At 38.5% G+C, this 21,572-nt stretch overlaps 1 protein-coding gene across 4 annotated transcripts in view; it reads right to left on the bottom strand.

Moving 5' to 3' along the window:
- FRMD3 (FERM domain containing 3) overlaps positions 1 to 21,572 on the bottom strand; it is a 136,373-nt gene that overhangs the window by 26,574 nt on the left and 88,227 nt on the right. For all 4 annotated transcript variants that reach the window (XM_039567277.1, XM_039567276.1, XM_010403702.4 and 1 more), the window contains 3 exons: positions 12,570 to 12,667; positions 11,232 to 11,355; positions 581 to 668 (listed from right to left, as the gene is read on the bottom strand). In XM_039567277.1, the coding sequence (XP_039423211.1) occupies positions 581 to 668; positions 11,232 to 11,355; positions 12,570 to 12,667 (310 nt within the window). The remainder of the gene's footprint in view (positions 1 to 580; positions 669 to 11,231; positions 11,356 to 12,569; positions 12,668 to 21,572) is intronic.

Raw genomic sequence — 21,572 nt, 5'->3', positions numbered from 1 at the left:
GCAGATACAACCAAGTATTTAAAAATGCAGACATGCAGGATAATCAGAACTGGTAATTAAGATCACCTTCTTATAGAGGACCATAAAACAACAAAGTGGAAAGTGGGAATGGGAAGTGGGTTCTCTTTGTACATTTGGCTTGCTGTTCTTCCTAAGATTTACATATTTTGCTGGTGTTTGAAAAACTGATCTGCCATGGATTATCAATTTGTTGCATCTTCTTGTCAAAATAATGCTGAATACTGAAAACCTTGGCAAAAAAAAAAAAATATCAGTCCTGGAATTTTGCTTTAAATGCAAAGAAATTATGGACTGTAATCAGAGCTTATGTCATGACAGTCTACTAGATTCTCCTGTGATGTTCTTCTGTTGTTTCCCCTGGAGAGACCTTTCATTTGACTGATGCAGAAATGTTAAGCATAATATGTATTTCCAAGGCTTAAGCATAATATGTATTTCCAGGGCAGGTTTTTTACAAATTACTCTCTATTTGTGCCTGGATAAAAACCAGAGCTAAATCAATTCCATTACTGTTAGTAAAAAGAACATTTTATTAAAGGTTAATAAAAAGAACTGTTACCTTGCAAGGATGAGGATCAACACCGTAAGTTTCCAAAGAATTTGCTTTAAGAAGCAGGTTAAATTCAGCAACAGCTGGGCTCTGACCTCTGAAATTACAAAAGAAAAAGGAGTTTTACATAAAAAGAAAAGTGGAAAAGACTTTTTGACTGGAGAGTTTAAATGCCTAAGGACAGAGGAAAGGAAAGTTTTTAGTGACATTCAAACTATTTCAACCATGTATTGTTTGTAATAAAAAGACAGAAAACTTTTCACATGTTCTCTTCTGCTGAATCATACAGTGCTTTTTCAGGTAAATTCTGATGTTTTTATAAATCCTGAGATAACAACAACTAACCAGAATTATCTAATATCCTGCAAGTATTTCTTGTCTTTTGATATACCCTCATGTCAGCCGGAGTATGAAATGAACCTCAGCATCTTTTTTCCACAAACTCTTGCTCCCTATCGCATTCAAAAGGATTGTGCAGATTAACAAGCATTCCTTCCAGTGCAGGGTATAAACACAGCAATCATATTACACTGCCTACTCAGATGTATACCTAATTATAGCAGTGCCTGTTACCAACATGATAGCTCAGAATCTGTCAGCATTTCCATTTATACACCCCTACTTTTAGGGGGTTTATAATCAATAGCAAATATACACTAAAGCCCAAAATGTGGCATGAAGACTTGAGATCTAGAGTAATCTTTACTTGATTTTTGGTAACTGCTGCCTCTATAATAAGCTCTAACACAGATTTACAATGCCTATTTGAAAGTGAACTGTTTCGTTTCATTTATGTACCTGTTTGACTAGAGTACATGATTCTGACAGATAATATGGTTTTATGATAATGAACAGTGCCTAGGACCTTTAGAAAGCCAGGCCTCATGAACACTTCTCATGCAAATGACAAAAAAAAAAAATTTAGGAAAGAGCCATAAACAAATTTTCAAGGAACATAGAAATAGTCATACTTTATTCTACCCCAAAATTTTTTTGTGAATCCAGCCTCACACTGTGACCAATTGTACATGGAAATCAACACTTAAAACTTCACACTTAAACACTTAAACAACACTTAAAACCGTGGATTGGTGTAGCCAATTTCCCAATAATTTCCCTCTAAGCCTGTTATTCCCCATCAGGTAGAAACCAACAAGTATTGACATATGATATCCAGTATCTGGCCTAAAATTCAGTTCAACAATTAAAACAACATCTAGCATGCTTCTGGATATCAAATCCTATTTTGAACATAACAGGATGATGACCTGTGGCAATGTAAGTATCAATAACCTTTTCTGTTACACAGTTTTAAAATAGCTCATTTTTACTTCACTGTTCATCCTCTCCTAGTCAACCCCATGATATTTCTTGGGCTTCTTCAGTATCAGCTGTGGACCTCTTTTGACTCTACACAGCCTTCACTTTATTTCAGACCACATTTTTGTGGATGTTTTGCTTCTAAATTAAAAAAAAAAAAATTAGAGAAGAAGTGGACTTCTTTCTCTTTCCTACTTTGGTCTCTTTCTCACCATTTCCACCAAAAATTACAAATGTCTATTTATATAGCTAATAATTAAGCAGAAAGCAGCAAGAAAGCAGCAAACAAAACAAAAATGCTTATTTTTCCAGTCAATTTTTTGGTAGGTCTACTAAGTTTTTTCTCCATTTTAAATACTAGTAAATCACAACTTTATGTGTCATCACAACTGTAAGACCATAAATGACCCCTAAAAGAGCAACAAGTTCATTGCATGTACCAGTCGACTGCACTTGACAGAAGTAATTAACTAGTTGACCTAAATTACTTAGAATAGTTATGTTGCATAGTAAAAAGCCAAACAGTTTGAGTGTTTATTGGGTATTAGGCCTTACAAAAATAAAGGATCATAAAATGCATTTTTTTTATCCACCTCTGTTTGCTGGTACAAGGGATAGTCAATCTTCTGGATTCAATGGACCAAAAAGTGACAAGTAATTTGTAACATTATTGTCTGGGGAGTTGGCATATTCAAATGGGGAAAAACATCTTAACTTCCTATTACTGTTAAAGAGCCATTTAAAAAAAATGTTATCAGGCTCCCCTATAGCCTCTGAAACTATGCTAATTTTGTGTGCATTAAGTGAAACAAGCTGCAGTACTTGGGGGAAAAAAAAGCAGAAGACATTGACAAATTTGATCTTATCCAATTACAGGCTAATCAGATGGCTACAGTGCAAAGCCTTAAAAGAACATCTCAAAGCACAAGAGTCAAGGACAATATCAAATGAAAAAATCCTCATTCATCTCTTATCAAAGGATTAATATTTAAGCCTTGATAATACGCTTTTTGTGTGTAACTTAGTAATGAAATTTTTCTTACTAAATAAAAATATAACTGTAGCAAATCCTATCAGCAAAGTCAACATTTTTTTTTACCAATCACTGATCTAACATTAGATATGCCTTTGATTTTCTTTGTTAAAAAGCCCTTAAGCTTTCTATGTCCAATAAACAGCCCTACATAAGAATTTATAGTGTACTCACTTATTGAAGTATTTCAACTATTGCCTCTTACAGTGGAAAAAAAGGGAATATTTAGGCAACACATCTTTGCTTTTTTGGAACCCAGTACTCTTTGGAAATTCATGTCTCTCAGTGCATTTACTGCTCTTGACCTTATTTTTCAGTATATATTCAGCATTAAGGGAAATATATATTCCCTTTCTATCTGTTCCAGGCGCTACAGCACCCATCTGCAGCATACAAAGGTATTGAAGAGGACCAGCAAAAGAAACCACTACTCAGAAAAGTTTCTGCATACCATAAAAATGATAAAAAGTGGATTACTTGTGAAATTAGAGCTCCACAGCCATTAGCTACAAATTAATGATTCAACCCAGGAATCTATCAATCCAAAAGTTCCTAATAAAATTTTAATGAAACAAATATTTCAACAGAACACTGAGAAGTATGCAACACACTCTGTTTTTAACTTGAGGCTCATGAGAAGTATGCACTAGAGGATGCAAAAGCTCTTTTTGTTCTCCACAGGGTCCCTAACTCTGAAGCACTTCAAAGGCAAGGAAGCTCAACAGGGAATAACTTCCAGGGTGTGTCACAGTGAAGGTCTTCTTGCTTCACTCACTGCCAATACCAATTCGCTCCAGAATTTTCTTCCCTTCATACCTTTCCTTTGAAATATGTATCTGTTACATACCAAAGTCATAAATCTCAGTAAAAGTTAAGGATGAAATAGCACAGGATTGAGCATTAATGCCTTTTAACAAAGACCATAGAGTAATAACAACAAAGAAAAAATATTTTCTATGTTATTCTCACCTTCTTGGTTCCTCAAGGACATTAATGAGGTCACTTGATTTGTATTCCCTGATCCTCTTACTGACTTATGAAGTGATGTGAGATCCTACTATTAACAGACTAGTAATAACAATTACAGCCCACCCTTTTGCGTCATCTCTATGTCAAGCAAAGGTACTTGCTGCAAAATACAACAGCAATACTTTACTAGAGTATGTCCTATCTATGTTTAATTTCTGGACATTCATGGTTTGTAAGATGTATTAATGTCTTTCAATAAAATAATAAATAAATATGTACATAATGATCTGGTCTCTAGCAACATCATGTATTCCCCTCCATGCAAACCAGGGAAACCAGCTATAATGCTTTAAACAACACAGGCTCACTCTTTGCCCTGCCCTGCAACCATGGTCGTATTTCATCATGGTCTCAGGAGAGACAACAGTAACAACCTCAAGAAGAATGTCCTCCTATTAAATATTCTTGCTGTTATATCCCAGAGCTTGTAGAGGACATCCTTCAGCAGAACAGGGTTACCTGGGTTTCCTTTTAACATAAAGTAAATTTAGAACTCTGCATAAAGAATCAGTGCATTTAGCTACACTGTACACTGAACACACAACTGCTTACCACATGAATAAGGTTTTGCTGCTGTGTCTTTGCATGCAGCTGAGACTCCAATTTGATAAAATTATAGTGCTAATGGTCTTGATCAGCTTTTACTTTAATCTCAGAAGATTTTAGCACATAGTAGAGATGTTTTTAAACTAAGTCTGTTTGCTACTGGTTTTAGTCACAATAATGGTGCTATGTGGTATTGAAGTAAACCTGCTATGATTGCTAATGTTTCAGTTGCAGTGGAAAAATAGAACACCAGTGGTGATAATTTCAAAGAAAAGCACTAAATGAAGATACTGGTAAATGAAATTGCATTGTAGGCTGTGGTTCAGTTTATCAGAATAGTAAGGCCAGCCCCAGCACATTGCCCAAGCAGCAGTGCAGCTCCCCAGGAACTGCCCAGCCTGGCACTGAAGGCAGAGGAAAGCCTTTAAATGGGTCTGTATACAGAAAGAGACATTATCATCTAGGAAGTAAATGAATTGCTGAAAACTGCTGAAACATACTGAACTTAGAAAGCTGCAGAACAGTTAAATAACAATTTTAACTTTTACTGCAAAATTCTTTTTTCTCTCAGACAGATAGAATCTCAGTAAAACCCAAATAATCACTTTAAAACAATAATCAAACTCTTTTACTGAGTCTATTAAAGGCTTATGGGTTTAATTTTACAGCATGCATGCTGTGGTGATACGCGCCACTTACACAATTCCTTCTCCCAGAACATTTCTAATTATTTGTATGACTTCAGAGATCAGACTGAGATGGTGTCTCGGAAGTCTGTGTTCAGACATTTGTGTTTCATCTTTATTTCATAAAGTGATGCAGTGACACAGACAGCTTTAAGTGTGTTCAAAGACAGAATACACTTACAGAAGAGATGCAGTTTTAATTTACCTATTATTAATTTAAAATGTATTCCCATGATACAGAGAAATCTACTAAGCTTTCTGGTTTCATTATCACAGTAGATTAATATTTCTGGTTCCGACACACCTATTCCATAAAGCCTTCTCCAAAAAGAGAAGAGGTGAGGAGGGAGGAGGGGGGCAGAGGAAATAGCTCCTTCCAGCTGATGAAGAAATCCATATATTGGAGAATTTCACACAGATATCTGAATATAACAGTGTGTTAAGTATGCAGAACCTGAATCCAATCCTCACCATGAGACAGTCAACAACTAGCATGATAGAAACAATGACATTTTTAGATCATGATTATGACCACTCTTCCAGGGAATAAAAAGGTAAAAAAATTCAGTGCATGCACAAGTACACGCACACAAGACAAATCTCTCCTAAAGCTAAAAAATTTTCAATGTTGCCATAAATTTTACGACCTTTTCAACTCAGATTATCCTTTCTACTGACTACTTCTTGGAATTATATAAAAAGAAAAATCCCATGTATTGATATATCTTTTCAGTTTTTCAAAAGAGAATGGCAAAGTCAGTTCTTTTGTCTGTGAAGTTCCTTTCTCTAGATTACTGCTTCACCTGCCTCTTCCATTAGATTCTTGCTCACATAAAGCTGTGCCTCACCGTAAATCTTCTGGAAATATTCTCTGTGCCATGCAAACACTAATCCAACAAAAGAATATCTCACTACTTTCTAGTTAGTCAATCCAGAATTACAAGAACATTTCCTTGATTTGAATTGGTTTTAAGCACACTTCTGTTGGAAAAGTATGGTTCAGAAGAAAAAAGCTTTGAGGAAATTAGCACACACAGAATCCTTCAGGGAAAGGACTAGGTGACTACATTCCAACCATCTCTCTAATTCATGCAGATTACAACTGATATGAATTCTGGAGTGAAAACACTAGGAAAATGTAGCAGAATAGAATCAAATTATTCACCTATTGCATCACACACAATGGTGTTTTAATACTTAGAGAATTAGTTATTTTTGAAGTAGCAGTGACAGTTGCCAACATATTGTCTGATACACAGCTCTAAACGCCTACATTGGGAAACTCTAAGGAAGGCAGTATGGGATAACAAAGCTGAAATGAAGAGGACATTGGACTCAGCCCTCCAAAGTCCTCGGTATATTTTTTAGAACTAGGAATTAAAAAGACTTTGGCCCCTGAGGCCTGGAAGGCACTTATCCCTGCAGTAGCCCAAGCTCTGCTCTTTTCCAGACATCCTCCTCAGCTCCACTTAAACCTCAACAAATCCTCGGTCCCCAGAAAAGTGGGGTCTGTCTCCTGTAATGTCACTTGCAAGTGTTGGAACATACTGTCTGTTCTTTCAATTGAATTCCCTTCGTGTGTACGAGGCTGTTAGATACCAATGTGATTAGCGTAGTACCAGAAGCTAAATATAAAGTGTAGATGAGTCTGCCACCAGCATTACACATAAAACCATATAATATGTTCTTTTAATTGCAAGAAGCACTTAAATGAAATAAATCCACCTGATTCTGGACTTGCTACATGGTAATTTAGTTTTAGTGCTTTTTGAGGTATTCAATGTATGCTGAATTTCAATGTACTCAGCATGAAAGAAGTTGCTTTAATCTAGAATGAAATTATAACAACACCCACAAAGAAAAGCATTTTCTAGCAACCGTTGCCAAGCCTTCTAGGACAGCCTCCCAGATTGTACTCAGATAGTAACATTTGTAGTTATGTTTGCCAGTGGCTCCACTGACAGCTGCACAAGAGCTGGAGAGCCGCATCAGTGGGATATACTGTGCTCCTGCTGGCACCAGGGTAAAAGCCACATGGGAACTGATGGTATGGATAAGGGATCGCAGTAAGAGTCAAAGCAGCACAGGAAATTGAAAAATGCTTAAATCCTCACTGTGTAATTACAATGTAGATGATGCAGCAAAGGATAAAAATGTTATATGCCTTTCAAAACAAATTTAAGCAACACTTTTCATTTAGCTTGGATCAAAGACAAGCATTAATTTTCTACTCTGGTTTTCAAGAAAATACTCCCTTTAGCTTAACACTTTAAACGTGTTTTGAGATAGTTACTATCAGAATATGGCAGTGATTTCACATCCTCAGAGGAAACTTTTCCTTCTCCCAAAAGATAATCTTTCACATATGACTTCTGCAAAGCATTTGGTACACAAAGTGGAGACAACAGCCAATTCAGTAACACTCAAGTATCTTAAGCCTGCATCCACATTGGCTATCCAAGGGAATAATAAATAACTTGTATTTACTTATATGAGGTCAGCATTGAAAACAGGCATTTGAACAGGTCATGTAGCTTTATAAATTTTTTGAAAAAGTAAATATTTGTGTGAGGCTTTCAGATAAATCCAAGACTTTTTACATAACACTTCTATAAATACATGGTGCAATATCTCATATAAGAACTAAAATGGATTATTAGTTTTCAGATGGGATAAAAAAGTGCTTGATTTTCAACCAGTGAGTTCTTAAAAAAAAAGGAAAAAAAAGAAAAAAAAAACATAAGGAAAAACCCTACCAAAACATCAGTCCTACAAGAAGAAATTCCCTTGATAGGGACTTATGTCAATCTTTCCCTTAGAAATCTCTGTATTTTCAGGTGGCTAGCCTCTGGGAGCTCTGGCTGAAAAGTATCTTTCCAAAACTAGGGAAATTTATCAGAGTAAGAAACTCTGTTGAAGAACATGAGACCTGATATCAAGTTTATTAGAAGGTGTTTTTCTCTTCTGTCTTTTGTATTGTTCTGTACCTCCCCCTTCGTTAATAAGGGAAGAATAATTAATTAAAATTCACAAGATAATCACAACTCAACAAATCTGCTATGAATTTCTGTCTGTTACATTTATATTTTTGCAATTAAGTGCAACAGAAAGTCACATAATGGGTCATACTTTGTTAAAATCCAGTGAAGTTCTCATAGCCAAAACCAGTAAGAAATAATGACAACATGTCATACATCTGCTTTAAGTAATAAAAAAGGCTTCTAAATAACACCCAATGAGTCACTAGGTCACTGGAAGCTGTCACAGTACCCTATTGCTGCTTCCCAGACACTCCCATCATACCTTCATGTTCCCTTCTAAATCTAAATTCTTCCCTCATTCTGTAGGACCGAAGAAAAGATGGGACCAATGAACAGGCCTTAAGGATGTTGACAAAGGATTCAGTGAAGAACTGGCCTCTTCCAAGCCCGCGGGCTTTGGTTATATGGGAGCCTACTGCTGGAGAGAGATGTCACGATCTTTGTTTGTTTACACATGTGAAGAAAACAAAGAATCAGACACAGAGCTGAAACTGAGAGGTAACAATTTTGAAGGCACATGAATGGCATCTGGATTAAAAAGGCTCTCAGACTCATCTGTTCTCTCATGTTAGATGTCAGCTAACATGTCACTGGACTATCTTGTAAGAAAAGGCCTGATGAAACCTTTGCAGCACTTTTAAAAATATTAGTTGAGCAGCACAATATTAATTTTTATCAGAAAATTCAACTTGCTGAAGGATGCATTGAAGCAGATGTGCTAATCAATGCCATAGAGAAGCCTGTTTTTCCTATCATTTTTTCCAGCTAGATATGTAAATCTGATCATCTAGCACTGGAACCCTCTCTATATAGTTCATGATATGTCGGATATGTTTTATTGATTTGTACTGCTAGAATAGACATACACAGATTAAATATCCAGAAAAAGGTAAAACTTGTGTGTGACTGGTGAATGTCTGATGTAAAAAATGTTAGAGGATGATCAATTTTGGCAAGACAGAGCTACAGTGGGAAATTGCCAGATAGCAGCTACCCAGACAGCTCTGAAACTTTGTTCTCTGAAAATAGACAAATAGGTAAGGCACACCAGATGCTGACTTAAGCAAAGAAAACAGAAAAGAAAGATGGCAGTTCATGAGGGCTGCAAAGAGCTACAAGCCACTGAGCCTGAAATTCGCAGCATACAAACAGGTAAAATATGGAATAGAAAGAGAATTATGGAACATATAAATGGGATATATGAAGAGAATTCTTCTATAAATTGTAGTTATGCCTCAAACACTTCCTGGGGATTTTTATAGGAACCAGCAGATCCACAAGCAAAAAAAATCAGCCTGACACCATCTGATTTCCAAAAGGCAATAATGAGCGGTATGCCTTAACAAGACTACTGAAGAAATTCAGGGATATCCTCGTGTGTTGAGCAACCACTGATGGCAGGAATTCAGGACTTGGAGAATCCCAGAGGGACCTGTGTGAAAGCTTATAACATTTACTGTCACAGGATCAGACAGATTACACCAACAGGAAAGGGGATTTAAAAGATGAACTAAAAAGTGTGTCTGGTTGTTCATAACAGAGGAACTAGATGATTACATTGACAAAGGATGTTCAGAATTACACATAAATGAAAAAGCAAACCAACACAGAAAAATACATCTCTCCCAGTGTTACGAAACATAAAACCCACCAGCACTGGCCTACCAGCCTTCCTTCTCTTCTCCTAAGTTTAAATAAAGCACTAGCCTGTTCTTGAAAGACTGAATTTATCAGACTTTTCAATTGCACCTTGTCTTAACTGATTAATATCTTGGTTTATAAAGGTTGAATTTATCCTTTGGAAATCTGCAGACACTGCATGGAACAATACCAACAAGAAATTATTCTTCCTATTTTAAAATGCTGTTTCTATGGGTCCGTGTACAGTGCAGGCTGGACTGCTTTAAAAATGTTAGATATATGCCATTTAAAACATCATTTCACTGAAAGAAATGCAAAGAAATTTTATAGGTTTCAGGAAGGAAAAAAGAGAAGACACGTTAATACTAGCAATCTTGTTGTCATGAATGTTGCACTTTATTTTAAAAACATGTTTTATAGACTTCTGGAAATAAAAAGTGTTTTAAGCTTTAACTCTTCTGAAAAAGAATTTTTCTCCTTTTTTTGCATATATTGAAATACGAAAACAAAACACAGGGTAAGCAAGTGCAAAGAGCCTTGTAATCTTTCAATTAAAACTGTTCTTTTATTTCGTGTAATCATTTGCTTTCATTTGATTTTCTGCATATCCTGTGCCTTTCCCCATGTACCAAGGATTATCCTCAACTAAGCAAAATGCTGAGGGCCTCAGGAAAGCTCCCTCTCAACACTCTGCATGTGATTCACTGGCAACCCTGAAGAGGGTACAGTTGCACAGCTCACTGTTACTTGTCTCCTAAAACTCATTTAACTTAAAAACCAGAAGATTGACTAATCTGTTTTCTCCTTTCCTTTTTGTTACAGTATTTAAAAATTTAGAAAAAAGAGCATGCAGAGAGTCCTGGATCTCACCTCCTTTGTCTTCCAAGGAAGTTACTTAAATACATTTCTGTGCAATTCACCACTATATTAACCACCTACAGATAAAACAACCTAATTATAGTTTCAATCAGGTCAATATCTATCAAGAATTTTAGAATTGCTCAACAGACAGAAATTTCTGGGCAAAAAACGTGTGATCCATAAATGAAAGATGTTATTCCACTAATCAACCAGAGCAGCTCTGATCATGAGAGCTGTTCCCACTAACCAGACCTACATTTCAAGCAAATGAAGTTTAAATTACCAGCAGTCATGCAGGAAACAGCTATGATTAATGAAGGTTAACAGGCAGAGAAAACTGCCTAAGCTGAAACCACATTTTCAAACACAGCTTATTAGACAGCATATTGGTAGAGCTTCGGTTATAATTCATGGAACAAACCCTCCTAAGTTAACATATGCTACTTGGAAACAGATAAAAGTATTTCTTAGCTGTCTTTTTACCAAACAGCATTATAAATTACCTGAATTCATTTTTATGCATTTCAGCTATTTTCTTCTCAAGCTTTTGTGACTGCTTGGGAAAAATCTTAAAGTCGCTGATGTAATTCTCTGGGTGTTCATCAGGATCATAATCACCAAGCTCAGCTGAAAAGATCCAAAACACAAAACAAAACAGAAAAATCCAATTGGAACACTAATTAATACAGAAAGAAGTCAGTAAATGCAGTGTAATTCAAGGTACTTCCATGCTCAGTAAGAATCCAGCATCTCTCAAGAAATGTTTCTTTAAGGAATTTATAATTAGCTGAAACAACAAAATCCTTATAACTGCCACTTTAATCAATGAGTTTCAAGAGAACTTCAATGCGTTATTAACTACTGCATTAATTAGTAATACTAAACTATTTTCTGTGGCAGAAAAATGCTCCGTAAAACAGAAGCATAGGCAATGTTCCCCTTTGAGTATCTATCGTTCTGGTACCAGGCAGAACTAAAACAATGCACACCTGATTCTCCCCTTTTTCCCATGATTTATTCTCACTGGTATGGACTGGTCCTAATTCTGTTCTAGCAGAGAAACACAGGCCATAATTTTCATTAAGGTACCAGGCAGAACTTGATTTCTCTTCTAAAAGATGTGTCACTTAGGTACCCAAACCTGGCATTTGGTGTTCTAATTTTCTAAATGAGCCTCTTTTAATAAGGCCTGAGCTCAGTTTTGTTTTGGATACACTGCCTTGTAATGCATTAAGAGCTTCATTCACATTAAGGTGGAACAAAGGGAACTCTCAAGCATATGATTTCCCTTATCAGATATATAGATGATATTCCTCTCTGTACAATTCAAGATATATACCTGAATTTGGTCCTAAGGAAATAATGGAGAGACAGAAGGAGAATAAAAAAAAAAAAAAGGAAAATAAATTTTCTTTCCCCTTGAATCACATCTTCTATTTTTGTCAGAGATTCCATCATCACACAGGTCTTCTTTAACATAAGAAAGAGCACCAAATGACGCTTTCTCCTGCTTAATTCAAATGGAATAGGCTACATTTCCATTCATGATTCAGAACAGAGTTTTTCTTTTTTAATAAGTGGAATCTAACATTGATGCCATATTTCTTCACTAAAATGCTAAGATAACTTGCTTGGTTTAATTGTTTTTTAAGCTCCAGTTTGGTTTTCATTGGCTAACTGGCTGCATTATTTATGTTTCGTAGTGGCATGTCAATACAGGGAAACAGTACAACAACAACAACACGTTACTAGTAGCTGTAGTCACACAAGTTTTGTGTTGCTGCTTTGATAGGACCAACACATGAGTGAAGTATTTAAAGAAGCCTGCTGCTCATACTTACCTTGGACAATACAGGCACCCAAGTAGGCAGCATCAGAAAAGGAGCACAGCAAACGGCCATGGAAAATGTCCCTTTTTATTTGTAGATATAAGAGGTATCTGAAATATAATTAAAAATTTAAGAAACAACATAATATCTTTTTGTAACAGATTTAATGTATCAGTGTGAAACCAGCTGTGCAACTACTTTGGATCTTTCTCTTGTTCTTTTAAATGGCAGGAAAAAGAGGCAAAGCACAACCACAAGGGAAAAAATAGAGGTAAATAGATTTTTAAAAATAACAGTGAAATAATAAGAGCAAAAGTAACAAAAACCCACTAGGAAATATAATACAGAGTGTTTTATTTAAAATATACATCTATTACAATGCTCATTAGTAACGTGAAATAAATTATGGTAATGTAAGCTTGTTTGAGCACCCCTGTTCTCATTATATACAGGTTTACACAAGGAAATCGTTCTGTTGCTGTTGGCAAAATAGCACACTGACCACAGTGAAGATTTTTCCCTCTTCTGTTTTGTTTTTTTTTTAATCTGTGAAGAATCCCAGATGAAGTTTGAAGGCAGAAATAACTTCTTCAGGCCTAAAGAGCCACAGGCATGGGGGACCTACCTGGGGGGGTGACCTCTCCTATTCATCTCTTTCTCTAAAGAAATGGGGAGAAGGAAACAAAAGGTACCTTCTACGTGTCCTCTGCCTTCCACCACAGAGCATCTTTAAACTTTATTTCTAATAGCCAATGGAGTGGCATAGCTTCAAGGTCACCACTTCCTCTTCTGCTTTCTCCCCTGCAAAGCAGCCTCCTGGAGACGGACCAGCTCACAGCCCAGCACCTTGCAGCTCCTTTCCCAGCACCTAGCTGGTTACAGCCACACCATTCAGCTGCTTCACCTCTCTGGGAAAATAAACTATTTAAACATTACTTTAACTGGACAAAATCTACCATCTAAAGGGTTCTACTAAGACTCAGTGGCTTCTGCAAACCTTCAGAACATTCCTTGACACTGCCAATCATCTCCGACCTTGAGCAACATACAGCATAGCCAATAAAAAAGCGTGTTATGAATAGCACCAATGTCAGGCATATTTTGTCCAGGTTTCCTGCTTCTGTTAGTACCATGAGCTCCTGCATCAAGAGCAAGCCTGGAAATATTATCTGAAGGGCAAGAGAAATCTTCCGCCTTTCCTTGGACTTTTACTGAGTACAATAAACGGAATACAGATATCAATGAGAAAAGGAATTCTCTCTCACTCTGAACACATCCCTTCACTGCATTACAAGTTCTACTTGCATTTCAGGACCTTTTTTAATTTTGCAGCACCCTTTTTTTCCCCCGTGCAATCAATGTCCAGTTAACAGCTCACTAATTCACTTCCATATGTTGGTACTGTTATTCTACAGGTAGACCCCAGAGGAACTACTTGTAACAGAGTGAACCAAAGGTCTCAGTGAGATGAAGTAAAAATTCTTAATCTGCAATGACAGTGTACCAGAAGAAGTTCAGTATATTGATGTAAATACCATTTATAACTTGGGCAGTTGAGCAGTCCCTGTGCAAAAACCTTCTGGTAAGATTTTCCAAAAAACAGAATACTCTTCTCCGGAGAGACCATTAGCTTGAGGCCACACTGTGTTCAGGTTTTAAGCAGTGCCAAAAAAACCCACCCAAGGTTTCAGAGCATGGCTTGTTAGCTAAGCTGTGAGGTCATTAGAGCAACCTGTGGCATTTCTAAGCAAATAGTTTGTTGCTGATCACAATCAAAGATCCTTGTTGTCATTTGCCAACAAAACCAAGCTGTGCCGGAGTCTGTCAACACAGTTGGAGGGAAGGGATGCCATCCAGATGGACTTTAAGGCTTGAGAGGAAGATCTGTGCAAACTTCATGAAGTTCAACAAAGCCAGCTGTAAAGTCCTGCATGTGGGTCAGGGCAATCCAAAGCACAAATATAGGCCAGATGGAGAATGGATTGAGAACATCCCTTAAGAGAAGGACTTGGGGGTCTTGGTGGATGAAAAGCTCAACATTACCCAAGAGTGTGCAATCACAGCCCAGAAAGCCAACCTTATGCTGGGGTGCATCAGAAGAGGTGTGAGCATCACGTCAAGAGAGATGATGCTGCCCCTCTATTCTGCTCTGGTGAGACCCCATCTAGATTACTGCATCCAGCTCTGGGATCTCCAACACAAGAAGGAGGTGGACCTGTTGGAACAAATCCAGAGAAGAGCCACCACATTGATCTGCACCTCTCCTACGAAGACAGGCTGAGATCTCCAAAGCAAGGAGGACAGTCTGGAACAGGACTAACACTTTCAAGCTCTTTCAAATGAGGAAGATAAATGTCTTTTCAACTGAAAGGAATTTTTGCAAGTTTTGCCAAAGGCTGGCAAAACTTCAGACAGTTCCTGTAATCCTAATGTAGTAATTTACGCCCTAGATCAGTAAAAACTTATGAATGTACACCTGACTCCTAAATTCACTAAGGTTTGTGTATGAACTTAAAATTGTATGCACTTACAGAAATAACTTGCAAAATCAGATCTGATTTTCCTTCTTCTTGTGTCCTTCCACTGTAGCTGTTTTTTCCAAGCCCTGGCATATCTTTATAACCTGATTTATGGCGCTAAGTATTCAAGCTTACCAAGAAGCTAGTAAACTTATGCTTCAGTGCTTACACTCACAAATGTCTCTCATTGGAATAACTTCATTTCCATCTAATATCTGTTTGCAATACAGATGACTCAACTTCAGGTTGGCCAAGCCTTTCCTGCCATGCAGATTAAGGGTCAGCAATATCTATTCTTGTTTTTCATCATGACCCCCAGAGATCACGTTGCTAGCTGCTTAACAGACAATTTATCTATTTCAAGGTGTTCAATGAGGCAAGCAATCTTTCCCACAGAAAAACTTTGTGATTTGGCCACATAGTGGTTTTTTTATTTTGTTCAAGTCACATCACTCAGTTTATTCCCATAGAAAATATCTCTCCCAGAGTTGTTGCAGTCTTTCCAGCTGACAGATATGGTCACCTCCAGAGATCCAGCAATTCTTCAAAAATTGTTATCTCAGCATGGTGTCTGACTTAGACTCACTGCTGTTTTCCACAGTACTGTGCATTCTCAGGTACAGAGTGGCAGAGGGCAAATGAATGTGTTTACAATATTCCTGGATTGGATGCCTTTCTACCCAGAAGAATTTTTGACTTCTTTAAGCATATTATTCTGAATGCTAACTTTGCATTTTTTCTTCCACAGTAGATACATCAAGTACACTGCACCAGTTTCTTGCCAAAGCATATGAATCTCAACTAAACACTAACTACTACATACTAGTATGTAATATCACAAATAAGAGAACATATTTTCTATGCTTTACAGTGCCATGCAGAGAAAAGGCTGAACATGAGCCAACAGTGTGCCCAGGTGACCGAGAAGGCCAATGGCATCCCAGCCTTTATCAAGAACAGTGTCTCCAGAGGGACTTGAGATGTCATTCTCCCTCTGTACTCAGCACTGGTGAGGCCACACCTCAAGTCTTGTGTCAAGTTTTGGGGTCCTCACTTTAAGAAGGACATCGAGGTGCTGGAGCAAGTCTGCAGAAGGACAAGAAGGCTGGTGAAGGGTCTGGAGCACAAGGCCTGTGAGGACTAGCTGAGGGAGCTGGACTTGTTTAGACTGGAGAAAAGGAGGCTCAGGGGAGACCTGATCACTCTATACAATTATTTGAAAGGAGGGTGCAGCCAGGTGGGGGTCAGTCTCTGCTCCCAGGCAACCAGTGACAGGACAAGAGGACACAGTCTGAAGCTGCACCAAAGGTGGTTTAGGTTGGACAGTAGGAAGAATTTCCTCAAAGAATGGGTGATTAGACATTAGAACGGGCTGCCCAGGGAGGTGGGGTACTCAGTGCCATGGTCTACTGAACATGGTGGTTTTAAGTCATAGGTTGGACTCAATGATGTAAGATATCTTTTCCAACCTAATTGATTCTGTGATAGTGTGATAGAAAAAATAATTATAATAGCTAAAATATATTGCTTGTTTATTTACTAGTACTTGAGTAGGATTTTGATATCATTTAAATTAAGGAAAAATCATCACTCTATTAGCTCTGAAAATATCAACTTAGAGTACAGCAGTGGCCAAAAAGAAAATCAAGAAAATGTTGGGCATCATTTGGAATGATATTATGAAAAAAACAGAGGGACATTTTGCCACTATTTAAAGCCTTGAAGTAATCACACCTTGAATGTTTCACCTAGTTCTGGTCTCTGCATCCCGAGTACGACATAGCCGAACTTGATTAATAGGGAAGAACTAAAATGAGTGAGAGGATAGAGCTTCCCTTACAGGGCAAGATGGTGTTCAAGGAGGAATAAGAGCAAGTCTTCTGAAATTATGAGCGTAGTGGGAAAGGCAAATGCAGAACTGCTATCCACTGAATCCTGCAATACTAGAGCTAGGGGAAAATATGTGAAATCAGGAAATTGCTTAGGGCAGAGGAAAGAAAGCACCTGACATAGCAGATAGTGAACTAACTGGCTCAGGAGGTTGTGAAGAAAAACATTATTACCAAATACAAAAAAACAGGAATGGTGAGACAAATAAGGGAAAAATATCCAGAAATTAATACTAAAATAAATAGGCATGAAGTGTTAAAATTCCTAATATAATAATTAAAAAACCCTTTAGTGCATTTGAGTGGGAAGGAGATCATCTATTAGTTTTCTTGTTTTTCTGAAGCAATATGAAAGTTCTGTTCATCCTAGCATGGCTTAAACCCACGTCTCCACTTCTCAAACAGATATACGTGACAATAAGCATGCCACACTGATGTCAAGACGGCAGTTGCCTTTTCAATGTATCTGATCAGTCATAAGCCAAATTCTAGCAGGGGAATTAGGAACTGAGGGCATACCTATCATGATTTCAAAGCATAATCTTTATCCAAGCACAAAAAAAAGGAAAATTCTGTTTCTCTTAAAATATCTAATATTAAAAGCAGTAGGAACTACCTTGTTAACTTATTTGAGAAACTGCATGACTATCTTCTGGGTTAACAGGCACATGTAGAAAGAATCACCCTACTTGTTCTATGCCCTCTGAAGAAAAATACTAACGGTAAGGACTCAAAACACAATGAAGGTATCAACACTCCCTATCTCCATTCTGAGCCTATGTCCCTCCTATACTGCCAAAATCATAGATACCTAGTAATAAAAAAAGGCCCAAAACACCCAAACCCACACTAAAACTATTCCTTCAGAAAGAAGTACTTTGCTTTATGCCCTGGGGTGGGAAGGTGACTTTAATGACAGCTTTCCAGTAATCTCAAATCTCTCACTTCTGCGGTCAGGATTATGACTACCACTTACATCTAGCAAGATACGGGTTTGTCCTCCTTGCTTCAGAGCTGGTCAGTGCCTACGTTAGGGTGTATGGTCTTTTCTTGGGAAAATGAAAAGGGTGATTAATTACCAACCCAGTGAGTTGCTTGACATCACTGGCTACAGAGGAAAAAATCTTTATTGTTACATAGTAATTAATTTCATTAATGAATAAGCAGACAAAGCAGCAGTAAGAGACAAGCATTGTTTTGGCTCCTGGCTACATAAAAGTCCCACCACAGCACAGGAATAGTCTTTCCTGCAAAACACCATGACTGGACTGCATCTTCTCTGCCATTCTGCCCTCCCCTCAGAAGACACCAAGAGCTCTGAACATGTACAAGGCCTCTGCTCCCCTAGGCACTATCTCCATCCAAAAAAACATGACTCTCCTGGGTAATTTTTTCCCCACCCTGAATGTTATCTGCAAGCCTGCAGCGTATTAACAAATTGTTATTAACAAAACATTCACTTTTAAGACCTATGGTATTCAATCTGATTGTGACTCCAATACTGTTAAAATTATAAACTCACTTGACAACTGCCAATGTGGCCTTGACAAAGCCAAAATAGACAAGTGGACTTTCATAGACATCAAAGCACAGCTATGACTGCACATTTCAAGAAAAGCAGAACAGGGTACCAAGAGGAGCAGAGGTATTCCTAAATGATGTCCAGAAAAGGGCTAGCAGCACACGCCCAGCATAGAGCTATTAACATATTGCACGACTTTCCAACTTGCAAATAAATCATTTGATATTCAGGCATTAACAACCAGCTGGAGCACTGTCAACCTCAACTGGCCTCCTGATTCTGGAGGGAAAAGCACCAGACTCTTCCAGCACATGGCAATATCAAGTACAGCTGATTGAGACTGGACTAGACAAACATTGAGTGTGCCATGTTGACATACCCCATGTCTTTGTCATTTTATATGATTTCCAGTTAAACAATTTTTTCTTTTTTCTTCTGCTTTTCCTGTGTCAAAGTACTCATTGAAGATTGCTTCTTGGATTAGGAAATATGGATTAAGAAAAAAGGGCATGATGAAAGCTAGTTGAAATAATCCATCTTTGGTTAATTCCACCAGGTACTGACCCATGCCCACTTCTAGAACTCTTTTTTTTCTACAATAATCATGGATTACTGCCGATACAGTACTATCTGTAGCATTTTAGAGCATTCTTTTGGGACCTCAAATGACTTCATATTCTCTGATTTTAATTATGCATACACACTATAATATAGGGATTTGAGGATAAGAAAGTATGAAGCCCTGGGATGCTTTATTATATAAGAAATAAAAAATACTGGTTTATTTATCACCTAAACAAGAACACTGAAAATAAATAACAAAATAGAAATCTGTGCCCAAGTGTGATCAGTCTTTAGATCTATCTGTCCATACTCCCTCAACTGTTCACATCTTGTTCATGCACAGCATCTCAGGCTTTCCCAGCTGTGGACCCTCTCAGGGCTCTGATCTGTGAACAAGAACAGTGAAGAGAGGCACAGAGCAAAATATCTACACTTTCCATAAAGTCTGCTGGGATGCTATGTATGCTGTGGATTGAATGATTTCTAGAGTTAAAACTTTCTTCATAGCAATTTTATATCTTCTCATGCCATGTCAGCAGAATAACCTTGGGCATTATAGTGAACTACAGAATATCTTTTTTTCTGCACACAGTTTGATGCACATAGCAAAAGAAAACCTTCTCTCCCCATCAAGCTATCATGCTTTCTGGAAAAACAATGGGAATTAACCAAAAAGAAAATGAAGAAAAAAGAAATTAACAGTAATGCCAAAACTGTATGTATTCAAGGCCTCTACCCCAGTCCTGTTGATGCCTTTTCTTAAAATCAAGAGTCATACACGGTTAGAAGGGGAAAAGGGATTTTACCTTGGTATTTATTCTTAAGGATCCTTAGGTGCACACGTCCAGGTCATATGCATCGAGATGCACCCTGCCGAGTCTATCTCTCTCTCCTTGTCTCTCTTCCTCCCCCCCAACATTGGTATAACATTATAGGTTTTACTAATTAGCATATCTATCAAAGATTCCCCAATGAGAGGCTCAAGTGAGCCCCCCTCCCCAAGGAGAGCCTTCCCCTGGATGGTTCTATCTTGGTTTACAGAATATGTTCTGGAGAGGACCTTGGGGTCTGGGGTACACTGATCCCTAGCTACGAAGCTTCTAAAATGTTTAGTCTCTTAGCTTGACAAACAAGTCCAAGAATGTAGGGAAAAAGCACTAGGAATACAGAAGTTGTAAAAAGGTATAACAGGGGTCTAAAAGAAGAGGCAAAAATCTTCATGGCATCACTGTCAGGCCACATTGCAAATGCTGATTTAAAAAGAAAAGAACTGGCTGGATAGTCAGGCCCAGAGACTGGTGGTGAATAGAGTTACATCCAGTTGGTGGCCTGTCACTAGTGGTGTCACCCAGGGATCAGTGCTGGGGCCAGTCTTGTTTAATATCTTTACTGATGATCTGGGTGAGGGGATCGAGTCCACCATCAGCAAATTTGCAGATCACACTAAGTTGAGTGTTAAGTGTTGATCTGCTGCGGGGTAGGAGGGTTCTCCAACAGGACCTGGACAGGTTGGATAAATGGACCAAATCCAGTGATATGATAGTGCTGGGTCCTACACTTTGGTCACAACAATCCCTTGTAACACTACAGGCTGGGGACAGAGTGGCTGGACAGAGGCCAGACAGAAAGAGATCTAGGGATACCGATTCACAGTGGACTGAACATGAGCAAGCAGAGGTCCTTCTTGGCCACTGAGGCCAAGAAGGCCAATGGTATCCTGGCCTGTATCAGCAATCGTGTGGCCAGCAGGACCAGGGCAGTGCTTGTCGCCCTGTACAGGGCACTGGTGAGGCCACATCTTGAGTGCCGTGTCCACTTCTGGGCACCTCAATTCAGGAAGGATGCTGAGACGCTCAAACATGTCCAGATAAAGGCAACAAGGCTGGTGAAAGGTCTGGAGCACAAGGCCTGTGAGGACTAGCTGAGGGAGCTGGACTTGTTTAGACTGGAGAAAAGGAGGCTCAGGGGAGACCTGATCACTCTATACAATTATTTGAAAGGAGGGTGCAGCCAGGTGGGGGTCGGTCTCTGCTCCCAGGCAACCAGTGACAGGACAAGAGGACACAGTCTGAAGCTGCACCAAAGGTGGTTTAGGTTGGACATTAGGAAGAAGTTCTTCACAGAAAGGGTGGCTGGGCATTGGAATGGGCTGCCCAGGGAAGTGGTGGAGTCACCGTCCCTGGAGGTGTTTAAGACAAGGCTGGATGTGGCATTTGGTGCTATTGTCTAGTTGATAAGGTTGGGCTGTGAACCCATGGGAGGCCCATGGAGAGAGGGGTCTATGCTGGAGCAGCCTGTCTATGAAGGACTGCACCCTGTGGAAGAGTGACCCACGCTGCAGCAGTTTTGGGAGGACTGCTGTCCGTGGGATGGACTCACACTGCAGCAGGTCACAGAGAGCTGCTGCTTGTGAGATGGACTCACACTGGAGAAGTTCATGGAAACTGTCTCCTGTGGGAGGGACCCCATGGTGCAGCAGGGGAAGAACTCCTCTCCCTGAGCAGTGGGAGAAACAACTTCT

The sequence above is a fragment of the Corvus cornix genome, chromosome Z (assembly GCF_000738735.6).
Source record: "Corvus cornix cornix isolate S_Up_H32 chromosome Z, ASM73873v5, whole genome shotgun sequence".
NCBI lineage: Eukaryota > Metazoa > Chordata > Aves > Passeriformes > Corvidae > Corvus > Corvus cornix.
This window is presented reverse-complemented; position numbering and strand designations above follow the sequence as displayed.